Here is a 14,331-nt window from a genome sequence, read left to right on the forward strand (position 1 = left end):
AAGGATCGTTCATATTGCCTCTTCGACTTATCGTTAACCGATACGTCCACACGACCATCAGCAGCTAAGAAATAGCAGTCTACTTGGCCGGAATGTATACATCGTGCCATCGCTTCACATCGACGTCGCTCCGAACTGCGCTCACAACGCAAAGTCGGCCAGCTGTTCGAGGCCTCGCGACTGTCTCACCTGTGACCAGTATATCAAAACATCACAAGGTCGTTGTCATTGGAAACGGTTCAGCTGGTGTCGCAGTCAGCCATCAACTCTTACGAAAAGGACGCTTCAAAAAGGACGATATTGCCATTGTCGATCCGAGCACTTGGCATCATTACCAACCGGGCTGGACATTGGTGGGCGGCGGCTTGAGCCATAAAGAACAGTTCAAAAGGCCGATGAGCGAGCTCGTCGCGTCTGGAATGACGTTCTACAACAGCAATGTCGCGGCCATTAACCCGCAAGACAACCACTTGTTCTTGGGAGGGGGTGACAAACTTCAATACGACCACCTCGTCATCGCACCAGGCATCAAAGTCGATTACAACAGCGTCAAAGGCCTTCGCGAAGCTATGCGAAATCCTGATAGCGTCGTAGCATCCATATACAGCTACGACCATTGCGACAAAGTCTTTCAAAACATTCAGCGCCTCAAAAAGGGCTCAGCCATCTTCACCCAGCCTTCCGGTGTAGTGAAATGCGCAGGTGCGCCTCAAAAACTCATGTGGCTCGCAATGGACTACTGGAAACGAACAGGCCTCTACAGCAACGATCCCGAGAAAAGCACCATCAAGATGACTTTCGCGACTGGTCTGCCCACTATGTTTGGCGTACCGAAGTACAGCGTCAAACTGAACGAAATGCGAGAAGAGAGAGGAGTCACAGGCCTCTTCGAACATAACCTTATCGAGATTAATGGGAATACTGCGACATTTGAACGACCGAACGGCGAACAGCCCGTACAGCGACATTTTGACTTCCTTCATGTTGCGCCCCGGAATGTACCGCACGCTTTTGTGAAAGAGAGCGGGTTGGGGAACGACGCGGGATTCGTAGACGTGGATCAGCACTCTCTCCGGCACAAGAAGTTCAAGAACGTATGGTCGCTTGGTGATGCGGCTAGTCTGCCTACATCGAAAACAGTGGCTGCGATCACATCCCAGGCGCCCATTCTCACACAAAATCTCTTGCGTACTATGGATGGCAAGGAGCCAGAGTCCGAATACGATGGTTATACTTCATGTCCGCTTCTGACCGGTGACAAGAAGGTGCTTCTTGCGGAGTTCAAATACGGTGGTATGCCGAAAGAGACGTTCAATACATGGTTTGGTGTTGATCAGGCAGTGCCGAGACGTGCTTTCTATCATCTAAAGAAAGACTTCTTTCCTTGGGTTTATGATCGATATCACGTGAAGGGCCAGTGGGGTGGCCCAAGTGGCTGGATCAGGTAGCTTTAGATAAGTGCTGAGAGGTGTTGCGATGCGTCTTTTCGAAGGATTGATCCCCTGCATGGAAGAGCTGGATAACGTATCGTATGTATCGGCAGGGCTATATTGGCAATGGCGCGCAGTCGGCGCAAGGACTAACTTTGGCGTATTTATCCTTTTGCTCGCTGGTGTTGATGATTCTACTGCTATCATTGAATAAGGGGCGATATGTGCATGAGCGGCTATTACGAAGAACACGTGGATGTGTGAAATGTTGATGTTATGGTCTGGACGGCAGACGCGTGTTGGCAGAACAGCACGCTAAGGACAAAGATAGCTTAGCGCATGGCATGACGTAGGCGTGCTGGCAGGGCGCGTTTCGAAGTTTGACAATAGGGCGTGCAACAAGGAGATATGTATAACCAGCGCCCAAGCCACTCTTCCCTCTGCTACTGTCAGCCCGAATCACGTACGCGTTACATCCCACTCCGACTACTGCAATCGGTTCCGATTACCTAGCACCATGACTACGAAGACCTCTCGGATCTCTTGCCGGACTTTCGTCGGTCATGCATTTGCCATTTCGAAGGCCTGTCGCTCTTATCACGGCATGTCCGAGTCTTGGAGACGAGGAACAGTCGGCACATGGCGCTAAACCTCTGGTGCAACGTTGCTTCTGTTGTGCAGGACCTCGAACTGGATTTCCCTTGGCCGCTCTGCACAAGAGATGAGGCGCGACGACACCCTCAAAACCCTACGGCACGGCGATGGATCAGCTGGAGGCTGATACAAGAGACATGTTTGCATATCGATACCCTCTTATCTCACGCCCACATTGATATGCACACTGCGAGCCCAACCAGGCCGAGCATGACTCCCTTCCAAGACGTGGAGGTGCCGTTCCACCCGAACATACCTTGGCTGCCAAGGCGCGCCTCCGCACCCATGGGACATCTCCACCTACCAAGTTCCTGCGCAAACGCCTCCCACGGGCCTGAATGTTGGTATCAGTAGCTGCAGACGGGTATCATGCCCGTAGTGCTACCCTGGCACGCGACATGTTATCATTGAGGCGTCGAGTCGTCGCTGGCCGTGGCTGCGTGGTGACGCGCGCCGCGACTCTGATCTAAGATCAGGAGTGCAGGGGTGTGCGACGACATCATTAGAAGAGAGAGTTGTGCCCAGGCTGGGTTCTCTCACTGCACCTCTGCCGGGTTTGTCTCTTTGCCCTCTCCATGCAGCCTCTCATATCACTCTACTCCTTCACCTCGTCTCATTGAGCGCATCGATACCATTTGCCCACAATGAACGCCATCCGTAAAGCCGTGCGGGCGATGTTCCCTCCGCCTCGCGTGGCGCCTGACGGTCGCGCGGAATGGCCCTCTCGAACACCATACGTACTTGCTTCCATGGGCGGAGCGATGGGATTCGGAAATTTGTTACGTTTCCCTTCCCAGGTCTTCAACAACAACGGCATTCAATGGTTTATACCCTACCTCATGGCTGTCTGCCTCCTCGCGATCCCGGTGCTTATCTTGGAAGTGGCTATTGGACAGGCCTACCGCAGCGGCTGTGTCATCGGTTACAACGGTCTTGATCGACGCTTTACCGGCGTTGGTTTCGGAATGGTCTGCGTTGGTTACGCGGTGGCCATATACTACATTCCCATTCTATCCTGGGTCATGGTGTACTTCCGCAGTTCGTTCCGGTCCGCAAACGACTTCCCCTGGAAAGATAACCCACAGGAGTACTTCAGTCATGTCGTCAACGAAGTCCCCGCCATTCCCGCGGTCTACAGCGATGATGGAAGTCGAGTCCTTCAGTATGCCTCATATCCTGGTGTGAACCTCGATGGCGAGCTTGTCGGTTGGGTACTCTTTTCTTGGTTCATCGTTTGGATCTGTTTATACAAAGGCATCGCCATTACCGCTCGCGTCGTCTACATTACCATCGTCTTGCCCATTATCATGACCGTTATCCTTGTCGGCCGTGGTGCGTCTTTGCCCAACGCTGGCCGAGGTATCAAACTATACTTTGGGGAGTTCAACGGCGATCAGCTTGCCGCAGGCAAGATTTGGCAAGCTGCAACGAGTCAGGTCTTCTACTCTACCGGTGTCGGTTTTGGCTATTACTCTGCCTACGCCTCGTACAACTCCAAGTTCTCTGATGCTGTCCAAGACGCCATGATGATCTGCAGTGCTAACGCACTGTTTGAGTCGTTCGCGGCCTTTGCTGTCTTCGGTGTCGTCGGTTACTTGGGCCTGCAGCCTGGTGTTGGTGATCCGGTCGGAACATATACGCTCGGCTTCTACACCCTCCCCAGCGCCATCCAGGAAATGCCTGGAGCTCCATTCTGGTCTGTTCTGTTCTTTCTGACTCTGTTCCTACTTGGTATCAGTTCATCGTACGCGCTGCTCGATGCTATGATTACTACCATCTGCGACACTCACTGGGGAAGGAAGTACAAGCACTCGACCATCGCCACGATCATCACCGTCATCTCGGCCCTGGTATCATTGTTCTACTCAACGGGATTCGGTTATGAAGCTACCAATGCTGTTGACGCACAGATCAGCAACATTTCACTCATCTTCGTAGTATGGGCTGAGTGCGTATGCGCTACTTCGTTCTACCGCTTCGTCGACGTCATAGGTCAGGTTGGCGCACCATCCTTCTGGCTGTACCAATGTTCGTACATTGGTGCCCAGATCATCGGCAACGCCATCGCACATACAGTTTCCGACAAGATTGGTGCTGGTGTTGGCTTTGGTATCTACATCATTGGCACAATCCTTGCAATTCTCGTCGCCAAAGATCCCACAGTTCCAGCTCCTAAATTTTGGGGCCGTAACAAGATCTTGAACCGCGTTTGGTGGGTTGGCCTCTACTCTGTAAGTACACCCTTCTCCAGTGACATATTCACTTGCTAATACTATATAGGGACACCAACTTGCGCGCGACCTCAACTATGTCGTGTGTGTGGGCAAGCAGTGGCGACTACCCGTCTTCTGGGCACCCATCCTTCGATACTTCGCCGCACCTGTGCTCTCGATCATCTTCTGCTTCGCCTACCCCACGTTCTACGCCATCCGTGGCGACCCCCTACAGATCTTCGGTTTCATGGTCGCCCATCTCATCGTCCTAGTCGTCCTTGTCGGCTTCATCATCCCCAAGAGCCTCAATATCTTCGTACCTCCAGAACGCCGCGAGGAAGGAAACAGACAATACGCGCCCCAGACAGTACTCGGAAAGGACGACACAAACATTGTGGGTGGTGTTGCGCCTGGGCAGGAGTACGAAGCCGGCTTGTCAGCGCCGCCAGCTTACGACTCTGACAAGGTGGAGGATAAGAAGTGAGTGGTATGTGCAGCGGCATCTGATTCTGGTGGATGCGCGTCTGAATGATCCGGCCCATTGCAACGATTACCCAAGCGCCCAACCCAAATATGAGAGCCCATATGCATTGATCTCAAGATCGCCTCCATTGCGCCAGACTTGCCCATTGCACTTCCATTCTCCGATTTTGCCTTTCTTCGCCCATGACGCTTGGAAATGTTTGTTGATCAGGCCCCGTTGGAAGCCTACCTGGCTTCGTTATTCACATATACATTTCGAAATCCAATCATACATACCATTTGTTCAACAATTCCTACACAGCCACAGGGCTACTACACGCCTTGCCCAGCCGAGTTGGCTGACTGTTATGATGCCGAAATTCCGAACCCCCCTCGCTTCTACTTCCGGTGTATCTCGTCGATCGAGGCTGAACTGGCATAATCGTGACCGCGGTTCTGTGGGCCGTGCCGTGCCTCCACGGTCATGCTCGATCCATCTGCCGTATGCAACGCTATATGTCAACCCACATGTAACCTCTCTAGAAAGACTCTCCACTCTTCTGCAGGATGCGGTTCTCGGCATGTAGAGACGGGAAGTCTCACGTCGCATTCGATGTGCATAACTATACTCGCGATTTTCGATCCGACAAGATGCGATGCTGCGATGATGCGATGCATTCATCTTATTACGGACTTCACAGCCGACCATTCATCAGTCTCTCCGACACTAAAAGCATGGCCATTAAAGAGGATGGATGCATTGCGACAATGTGACTGAAGCTTGTGGTACGCCGCGCTGCAGCTGTTCCCAACGTGTAATGCTGTCGCCTTGAAACACGGCCAACTCCGATCTTAGAATCCCCAAGCCACTCCACCAAACGCTGCTGCTCCACCGACCATCAGCATCGCGCCAGTCGGCAGTGGCATACCCGGCGCCCGTCCTTCGCTGTCCGAAGCCTCTACCCCAGTTTCCTCAGCCCCACTCGCATCACCCGTGCTTGCCGGTGTAGGTGTGGACGTAGCGCCTACGATAGTAGCCATAGCAAACTTCAGGTCTGTCCATGCTCTCAATTCCGATTGCGAAAAAACCGTCGGTGTTCCGCTAAGTATAGAATATTTCTCATCGTAATAATCGGCGTCGCACGTGACGGGGACTTCGGTTAGCACACCCTTCCATGAACAAGCACCGTTCCTGGTCATTGCACTTGGCATGGTCATGTGGTATTCCCATGTCTCGGGGCCTTGAAGCATGGTGAAAGGAATGCAACCGTCGAGTTCTGCTTCTGGTGTCTCTACCGGTACCGCGGTTTTGTAGAATGACCGCGCCCAGGATATCATGCTGTCGAGAGACGCTTCTCGTGCTGATTCTTCGGCTGGAGCTGTTGAGTAAAGGTTAGCGGCGGTGTCAGCAGAGAGTGGGTACAGGTATCATACACAAGTACGTCGACGAAGGTGTAGGCGTTGGAGTCGTTGTTTCAGGACACTGCTTCTCGTAGGTAGTGGCAGTGTCATCGGACGACATGAAGGTAAGAGTCGGCTCCATTGGGTTCATCAAGTGTAAATACGTGAGATTATATTGTGCGTTGATTGCGCTCGCCAAAAGCGACGCGACCAAAAAGCTCCTCATTACTACGTCGCTGCTATGCGATGCGATGCGATGCGGTACGATCATGTGGGGTGCAGCCTGGGATGCGTCGAAACCACGATGGGCGTATGAGTCGCAACTTATTGTTTTCCCGCAACCAGGACTGCAGCCCAAGTAGGCAGCTGCCAAGGCGTTGTCGAGCAGTTATATGAGTAAAGGAAGGGATCTAACTAGAAGCTTGACAAGCTCGCTGACGAGTCGCGGGACAAGATAGGGATGGCGATGTTCACGTTCTTGTGTCTGGCAGGCCTAAGCGACCCCGGGAGCTTAACGGCGAATGGGTCGCGTGTCTGTCGCGCCCTCAGGCATCCAGCGCGTAAGGGCTGCAATGGTCCACAATCTCATGGTCTATTGACCTTGTGCGCGCTCCTCCAAAATTTCTGTATTATATCCCGATCCGACGACTACCTTTCGGTGGAAAGCGCGAGAGAAGTAAGACAATAAAGCCAAGCAATGCAACAGCGGCATTACAGATGAAAGTGAGATGACTTTGGCCAGCCTCGGCAAGCGCAGCGAAGGCGACTCCAAATACGGCCGAGGTCGAAAGACGCGCGATATTTTCGACGAGCGTAATGCCGCTGAGCGCGTCGACACGCTCGCTGTTCGGTAGCATTTGCAGGATCGATCCCTTGGACGCGGCACCGGTACCTGCAGCAAATGGCAGCATCACAGCAACGATGTACATTTGCCAACCTTGTGATACGAATACGGCAAGACCGGTAAGTATGCCATCAAGCAAAAGGCTGAAGCGCGCATAGAACAAATCGAATGCAAACGTCTCCTGTTCGTTCGTCGGTTCGGGGTTGGGCGGCTCTTCGCTCTCCAGAGGGTCGACAGTTTCTGTTACTGCCGGAGTTGGTGGTATGATATGAACCTGCACTGTCGATTCTCTTTCTTCGTCCTCCGCCAACTTGTTCTTCACGCCGTCACCCAGCCACTTTCGCCCTGCAGCGACGATGAGGGGAAAGACAAGAGAGAGGAAACCACCTCTCAATGCTGAGTATAAGAAGATGAGTGCTCCGTTCTCCTTGGGGCCAAAGTTGAACTCGACGGTAGCATACATCTGGAGTAGGATCGGGATGTAGCCAGTTGCAAGGATACCTAAGAATACGCCGATACCGAGAGTGAGTGCTCCAAACTGCAGGCGAGTGCTTCCATTGGGTAGTTCCCACTTTTGCGGTGCAAAGATGCGGAGGGGGCCAAAGAAACGCGCGATGCCAGTGGTCTCGCGAGGTTTCGCATCCTTGTCTTCCTCTGGTGGTGGCATAGCAGGTAACGATACTGCTACATATACGCAGCAAAGCAGGAATAACACCAGAGTCATTCGAAAGGGCGCAAGTATACCAAAGTAGTCGCCGATAATGCCTCCGATCAAAAACCCGATAGCGCTTCCGAAGTACATGCAGCCTTGGAGTCTGCCCAATGCGCCTGTGCGCTTTTCATGCTCGACGACGTCCGCCACCAGAGAATTGAGACACAAAACGTATCCATTAGGGCCGCCAAGTACTGTGATGACTTGCGAGCATTGCACGATCATGATGCCAGCGCTGCTGCCATGCATGATGCCGATATTCTGAATCAGAAGGCGGACCGCAGGCCAGAAGATCTGGATGATCAAAGCCAACTTGACGCCCAGGCGTTTGATAGTCCATGCAGCTACCAGCAAATTGACGAGACCGAATATCGTCGTTGATGATGCAAGAAGCGCAAAAGCCCTGGCCGCTCCAGCGTCGATTTCGCGTCTCGCACATCTATCCAAAGCGTTCGGATCCGGCTCATGATGTTCGTAATACGCATCGCAGGTCAATATCCGGAAAGCGTATAGCATAGGAGCCTGCGTGATACTGAATGTCAACGACACAAGGAACGCGCATATCAAAGCCCGGAATAACACCGGGATGGCCACTTTTTCTTCTCTTGGTTTCGGCTCATCGCGCGGCAGGAGGGGTGTGGTCTCCTCCTCTTGAATGGTCGAAGGACGTCGGAATTCTTGGGCGATAGCCATGCTGGAGGTCTGGCATGGGAATGAGAGAGAAAAGCTTGGTGTTGAGGAAAAGTCTTATCGTGATGCGTAGGGCGTTGACTAACGCTCTGAGGAAGCTGCGTCCGGGTATCGGCGGGGTAGCGGCTGCGCGTATCTCCAGACTACCCACCTGGGCACACCGACTATATCGCGTCCGTCGTATACTGGACGCATTGAGCCCACACAAAATGCGAATTGCAGATTTGGGACGCTGCAGTGAGATTTGAACAGCAGAATGCAGAAGCTCGCGATGACGTCAGCCCACCAACACTCTCGCCACTGGGGGCATGTCTTTTACATCTTGAATTCCTCTGCTTCGAAGCTATTGATATTACTTACGTGAACAGAGTACAGCAGACTGTGCAAGCAGGTTTCCCAGTTCGCAACGTGGTTGCGCCAGCTCCGCATTATGGTCGGCAACATCATCTCAAAGTCAAGGGAAACGAGGACACGAAAATTCACTAATGTTGAAGCATGATCGAAAAATGTGTGTGAAATCGATTGAGATGCGATACGAAGATTCTATCCTCGTGGTGATATACAATCGCTCAAAGTAGGGTATGCCGTTTCCTGTAAGTTTCCCCCAATCCAGAATAAACGCCAATCATGCCGTCCATCCAATACCCAATGCCATGCCGAAAGATTTGAAATGTCGTAGCCCCTCAATGCGAAAACGCCAGCGTTCGCTGTCGTCGAGCAAGAGAGTTCTGATAAAGTACAATGCCGAGTGTGTTTGATTGTCGACTTTTGAGTTTGAGTTGTAGTACGCTTAAGCGAACTCAAAGCGCTCGTTGCAGTGCGACATCTCGCGGAAGCAGTGAGGGCACAGGTCAAGACCCTGGGAGGTCAGACCAAGTGCGGCAGATGCGGCGTGGAGAGTCTCGCGGGTTGATGTGGGTGCGCTGGTGGAGGCCGGGGTTGGGGCACCAGAGGCACCGGCGGGAGTGGAAGAGACGGAGTCTGGAGACGTTGTTAGTATGGACGAAAGCGTCGGTAGAGAGATGAACATACCCTTGAAGGAAGGCATTTTGAAGTTGATTGTTTGATGGATTTGTTTGAGGTTGAGTTATTGAGGTATGACGTATATTATCTTCGTTTGAGAAGAAGCGAGATGCATGCAGATGTGGATGAAAGTAGACAAAACCCCAGAGCCACAATCCCTCTTATACACCTCCGCCTTCGCCGCGCCTTCCCAACATGACCCTGAATACAGTCACCAACGAAAAATTGGCGAGCAAAAATCGTGCGCAACAAGCACCATCCCGACTTGTCCCGGAACCGTTTCGAGAATTTGCGTCGAACGACATCAAGATGATGCGCCACGCTCGCCTCACGCGCTAAGTGGGGTGATGATAACGCGTGCGGACCCACTGTTAGCCGTTAGTGCGGCTGAGATTTTCAGGGCCGCGAGCAAGAGGCTCGCCATCTTGCATTTGATATCGGCTAGAATGTGTTTTCCGGCTTCGGAAAAGGGTTCTTGTTGACCGGTTGGATGCAAGCTGAGACGCGCTTGACAAGACTTTGATCCTCAAAATAGAGCCATTACTGGCTCGGACAGATGGAAAGCGAAGTTTTGCTTTCAACGGCCTCGAGACGGGAGATAGTCGGTGTAGCGTGTCTGTGCTACCGGTCCTTCACATGTCAGACGTGTTTTGGGATGTCGCGGCCTCAGACGACGTCATCGCGTTATCGTCATCGGGGGTCGCGATCTTGCGATGCATCCACAGCCTCGCCTATCTCTGACACCTTCTGTCACGTTGCTGTCAAAGATTATGAGGCTATATCTTGGAATGACTCAGATAGCTGAGAATCATTGACAAGTGACCGCAGAGGTGCCATTGACACATTGACTGAGCGATGCAGCTGTGTGGGCCATGTCGTTGGTTAGACGGTGGAGCACTTGGGATAGCACCACGCATGATGATAAGGTGGTCGGCCAAACAAGCCTGAAGGCAGTACAGGACTTTGGATAGTATCGAGCTGCAGATGGATGCGACGTTTCCTCAGTGGGTTTCGACGCGTTCTATCAGACGCGCTGGAGAGAGGTATGTGGCTAAACCCAGATAGGTATAGTCGCTGCATCGCTCCAGCTCCAGGGCTGGCCCCGAAGTCGACGATTCGATAGCACTCACGCGCGTTCCACCTACTCAACTCGTCCCACGTTCACATCCCGACCGCACCAAAAGCGCCATGTTCATGACTACGACCATGTCTGAATGGCGGAAGAACTCCCAAAATCGCATCTCTCGTCGACCCGATCCGCCTTTGCCCTCATAGACCCAAGCACCTCCTTGTTCCACCGCCAGATCGACCGCCACGCCTACCTCACCAGCGGCTTCCGCACCCACGTCGCGATATCATACGTATGGAGCGAATGGCGAGATAATGCGTCTGAAAAGCTTCCGAGCTGGGCAGCGCTCCAAAAGCGGCTGACATATCTTCTGGGAGAGCGTGCCTCTCCGGGCATGAAAGCTATCACGGGGAAGGCGACTCGCTGTTGGCTAGATTGTATGTGCATCGATCAGGATTCGAGCGAGGACAAGTCGTATTGGATACCGCGCATGGACGAGATATACTATGAGGCGCGATGCACGATCCTGCTCCTGCGGGTACCTGGGCTGGATCTAAGCCCAGTGCTGGAAGTCAAGAGACGCATGCACTGCCCATTGTCTGGCCCACTGAGGCTTAGAGACATTGCGCAAATGGTCCCGCACAACTGTCTTCTGTGTCAATCGTGCACATCGCTGCCGGAGGTTGACTCGGAGCTCGAGGCGTCAGCCCTCAATGCGCTGAGGATCCTGTGTCATGCGACGTGGCGTGAAAGAGCATGGATTCTACAAGAGATACTGCTCAGCCAAAACTACTTGCTCACTTGGGATGATAGTGGCCACTGGCTCTCCCTCGCCGACACCGCTGTTATCGCTGCGCTTCTATACCGTCGTAATCTGGAAGAAACATGGCTCGATGAGTTTGCGTCCTGGTGCCGCAGGTTGTGGTATCTTCGGCAGAACTACGACGAAGCCCAGACATACGAGCTATGCGACGCCAACGTTTTGCAGCTAGCTTCTACACTCAAAGCGACGGTACCTTCGGATAAGTACTATGCCTTATGTGGTATGTTGCGACTCAAGAATGTGAAGCCAAACCCAACACATAGTGCCAACGAAGCACTTGAGGTTATTGTAAATGTGCTGGTGCAAGAAGGCCGGATGAGCTGGTTGTATGCTGTTCCGCCGTCGCTTGGTGTTCCCATGCAACTTCGAGATGGAGAAATGGCCCCGTTTGTCCTGACTCGACTTGAGGATCGTCTAAAGCCCAACAAGAAGCATAACGCCGTCATTGGATCTAAAGAGCTTACTCTCGATGCGATACAACTCGGGCGCGTCACTGAGGTACTACCACTCTCGCAAGTTTTGGAGTCAGCATTTAATCACCTACGCGAGACGCGCGACTTTGACTTTCCCGAAAGCATAGCATACAGTCATCGCGTATCAGACATCATCCGAAGGCTTTCACTTGACTTGGTAGACCCTTTACTACTTCAACCCACTTTCGGGCACATGTGCAGAGCTCTCCAACCTTTACATGCCGTCAAGTCGGAAGCCCGTAAGGGTTGGCTATGCGTCATGTTTCTCAGCTTCATCGACGAGCCTCTCATCCAAGAGATGTGCGAAGGGGCTGCGGAGGATGACGTGCAGATTGTTAGATCATCAGCCATGTCACTCCAGCAGCATCTGATGAAGATACGGGATCTCTTCAGCGTTTTACTTTGGACTAAAGAGGCCGCAGATGATGCTTCCACAGTGGTAAGCGTAACGACGTCGGGCTGTCCGGCTGATGCTCAAGTCTTCTCGTTGAACGGCGAGGCTGACTCGATGTTTGTGGCTCGCCTGCGAGATCGAGCAGAGGCCTATGATGAGTTTTGTGGCCCGTTATTTTCGTTGAACGTACGAGACACCATTGGTCCTCGACCCTCCAGACTGTTCACCACGCCGTTCTGGCGGAAGAAATCTTCCACTTCGCATGTGAGATCACTTCTTTTCAGATACAGAGGAGACGATGAAGTACCGTAATATACTATTGCCATTGCCTTTTTTATGTAACAGGAGGGGATACATAAGAGCTCAAAAGCACAAAGTACAAAATACAAATGAAACCCTCCGCCGATTTTGACCTGCTTTGCATTCATTATAACATTGTCTAGCACGCCACTGGTATTATCTAGGCTGCCCCCGAGCAATGATAGTGTTCGTTCCGTACACACCACCTCAATGGCCTTTGGCCAGGTGATCGCGCAGCTTATCCTGGCGATAAAACATCTTGCTACAGTTAGGATAAGTGCAAGGGAAGAATGGACCATTGTGTTTCTTCATGTGGCGGCGATACTCCTCACGGCGACGAAACGTACCAGAACACCCGTATGGGCACTGAGGAGCTGTAATGGCGGCATGCTGAACTTGGTTGTTGAACGCCGGGTTGATGGGTGCAACAGGAACCTGAGGCTGAAGCTGGGGTGGTGACCCATACGGCATCACGTCCGGGTCGTTGGCCTGTGCAGCGACGGGAATGTGGATGACCTGTGGGACTACAGCGTAGGCAAGTCCCTGGTCGATACTATTGAAGCCAACGGTATCGGCGAGTAGTCCGTCGTCATGCAGAAGGTAGTCGGCTTTACCATCCAGCACGGCTTGAGCATCTTCCGCCAAGGTAGGGCTGACAACAATAGTGTAGGAATACTGGTATCCACTACACCAGAAAATGGAAGGGCTTCCAAAAATGGAGCGGCTTCTGTTCTCAATCTGGTTAGCAACGATTTAAAAAAAAAAAACATACCCGAGGCCAGCCTCGCTAGCCAAAGGGTAATCATCCGGGATATCGATAGCCCGATCGAAGCGATCATCGCCTGTTTGACCCTGGACTGGGGTAGGAGACATATCGAACAGTCTTCTTTATGGCTCGAAATGCTGGATTGCGCGGTGTTGGTCGTGAAGAATCGTGCAGAGTCAAAAATACGAGAAAGATGTCTTGATCTGTAGACAGTCGGTCGCGAAAGTGCCCCCGGATTGCGTTCGTAGTTCCGTGTCTGGGTTCCTTCGTAGTAGATTGGCAGTGATGATTGATTCTCAAAAGCAAAGACAGAGCACGATGTGCGAGGCGGGCGACGGCTGCTACACACTCTCTCTCAATTGTGTGGACCTCACACCAATTCAGTTAGTACAAAAACGCCACTGTGCCTTTTGATGCGTCGCGAAATTAGACGTGCAACCGCGCACTGACTATTCAACCACTCGTTGATCAAGAATGAATCTGCACTGGTGCTATGTGAAACAACGCTGTGCCCTTCGACACGTGACCAGATACCGCCGGAGGAATAGACCTCCGTCATTCCTCAGCCCTGCTCGCTCATCCATGGCTGACTCAGCAGTGAGAAAAGGAAGCTGGTTGTGAGGCTGACTTTGAAGCTCAGCTATCGAGCAAAGACCAAGGCGCACTCTGCTGTTACAAGACTTGTTCACTTCATTTCACTCTGCAAATACACGTGGAGGAAGTGCTCGTCTCATTGATTCATTGCTCATGTAGTGGACCATATAGAAAACTCCAGCTTCAGTCAAGACTGCAACGAGGAAGATATAGCTTGACTAGATGGGAGCATGAGATGCGCCGCGTGAAATGTTGGACATGTTCCCTTTGCACATTCGCATAACGCGAACGTTTCCAGATGGTATTGACCTAACCCTACTGCTTCCCGTTATCTCTCATCTCACCCCCGCCAAACCCTCCAAATTCCCCAACCCGCATGTTTCCATCAGACTGCCCATCAACAGACGCTTCGCGATCCGCACTATCCACAACACCATAAACCGAAGCCCTTAGGTATGGGTGTAACTGTACTTGTTATTCCCT

The 14,331-nt window shown here is 52.3% G+C and overlaps 4 protein-coding genes across 4 annotated transcripts; 2 read left to right on the plus strand and 2 right to left on the minus strand.

Moving 5' to 3' along the window:
* Window positions 1-419: 419 nt before the first annotated feature.
* On the plus strand, window positions 420-1,448 carry J4E87_006619 (uncharacterized protein; the record flags this gene model as incomplete). Its single annotated transcript, XM_049378221.1, has 1 exon — window positions 420-1,448. The coding sequence occupies one exon, from the start codon at window positions 420-422 to the stop codon at window positions 1,446-1,448; it is 1,029 nt and encodes a 342-aa protein (XP_049232025.1).
* Window positions 1,449-2,728: 1,280 nt separating this feature from the next.
* Window positions 2,729-4,781, plus strand: J4E87_006620 (uncharacterized protein; the record flags this gene model as incomplete). Its single annotated transcript, XM_049378222.1, has 2 exons — window positions 2,729-4,315; window positions 4,365-4,781. The coding sequence occupies 2 exons, from the start codon at window positions 2,729-2,731 to the stop codon at window positions 4,779-4,781; spliced, it is 2,004 nt and encodes a 667-aa protein (XP_049232026.1).
* Window positions 4,782-6,789: 2,008 nt separating this feature from the next.
* Window positions 6,790-8,409, minus strand: J4E87_006621 (uncharacterized protein; the record flags this gene model as incomplete). The annotated part of the gene is made up of 1 exon (XM_049378223.1): window positions 6,790-8,409. The coding sequence occupies one exon, from the start codon at window positions 8,407-8,409 to the stop codon at window positions 6,790-6,792; it is 1,620 nt and encodes a 539-aa protein (XP_049232027.1).
* Window positions 8,410-9,196: 787 nt separating this feature from the next.
* J4E87_006622 (uncharacterized protein) lies at window positions 9,197-9,454 on the minus strand (the record flags this gene model as incomplete). Its single annotated transcript, XM_049378224.1, has 2 exons — window positions 9,197-9,387; window positions 9,439-9,454. 2 exons carry the CDS (start codon window positions 9,452-9,454, stop codon window positions 9,197-9,199), a joined length of 207 nt encoding a protein of 68 aa, XP_049232028.1.
* Between the last annotated feature and the right edge of the window lie 4,877 nt (window positions 9,455-14,331).

The sequence above is a fragment of the Alternaria ethzedia genome, assembly GCF_023757985.1.
Source record: "Alternaria ethzedia strain BMP 0044 chromosome Unknown scaffold_16, whole genome shotgun sequence".
Taxonomy (NCBI): Eukaryota; Fungi; Ascomycota; class Dothideomycetes; order Pleosporales; family Pleosporaceae; genus Alternaria; species Alternaria ethzedia.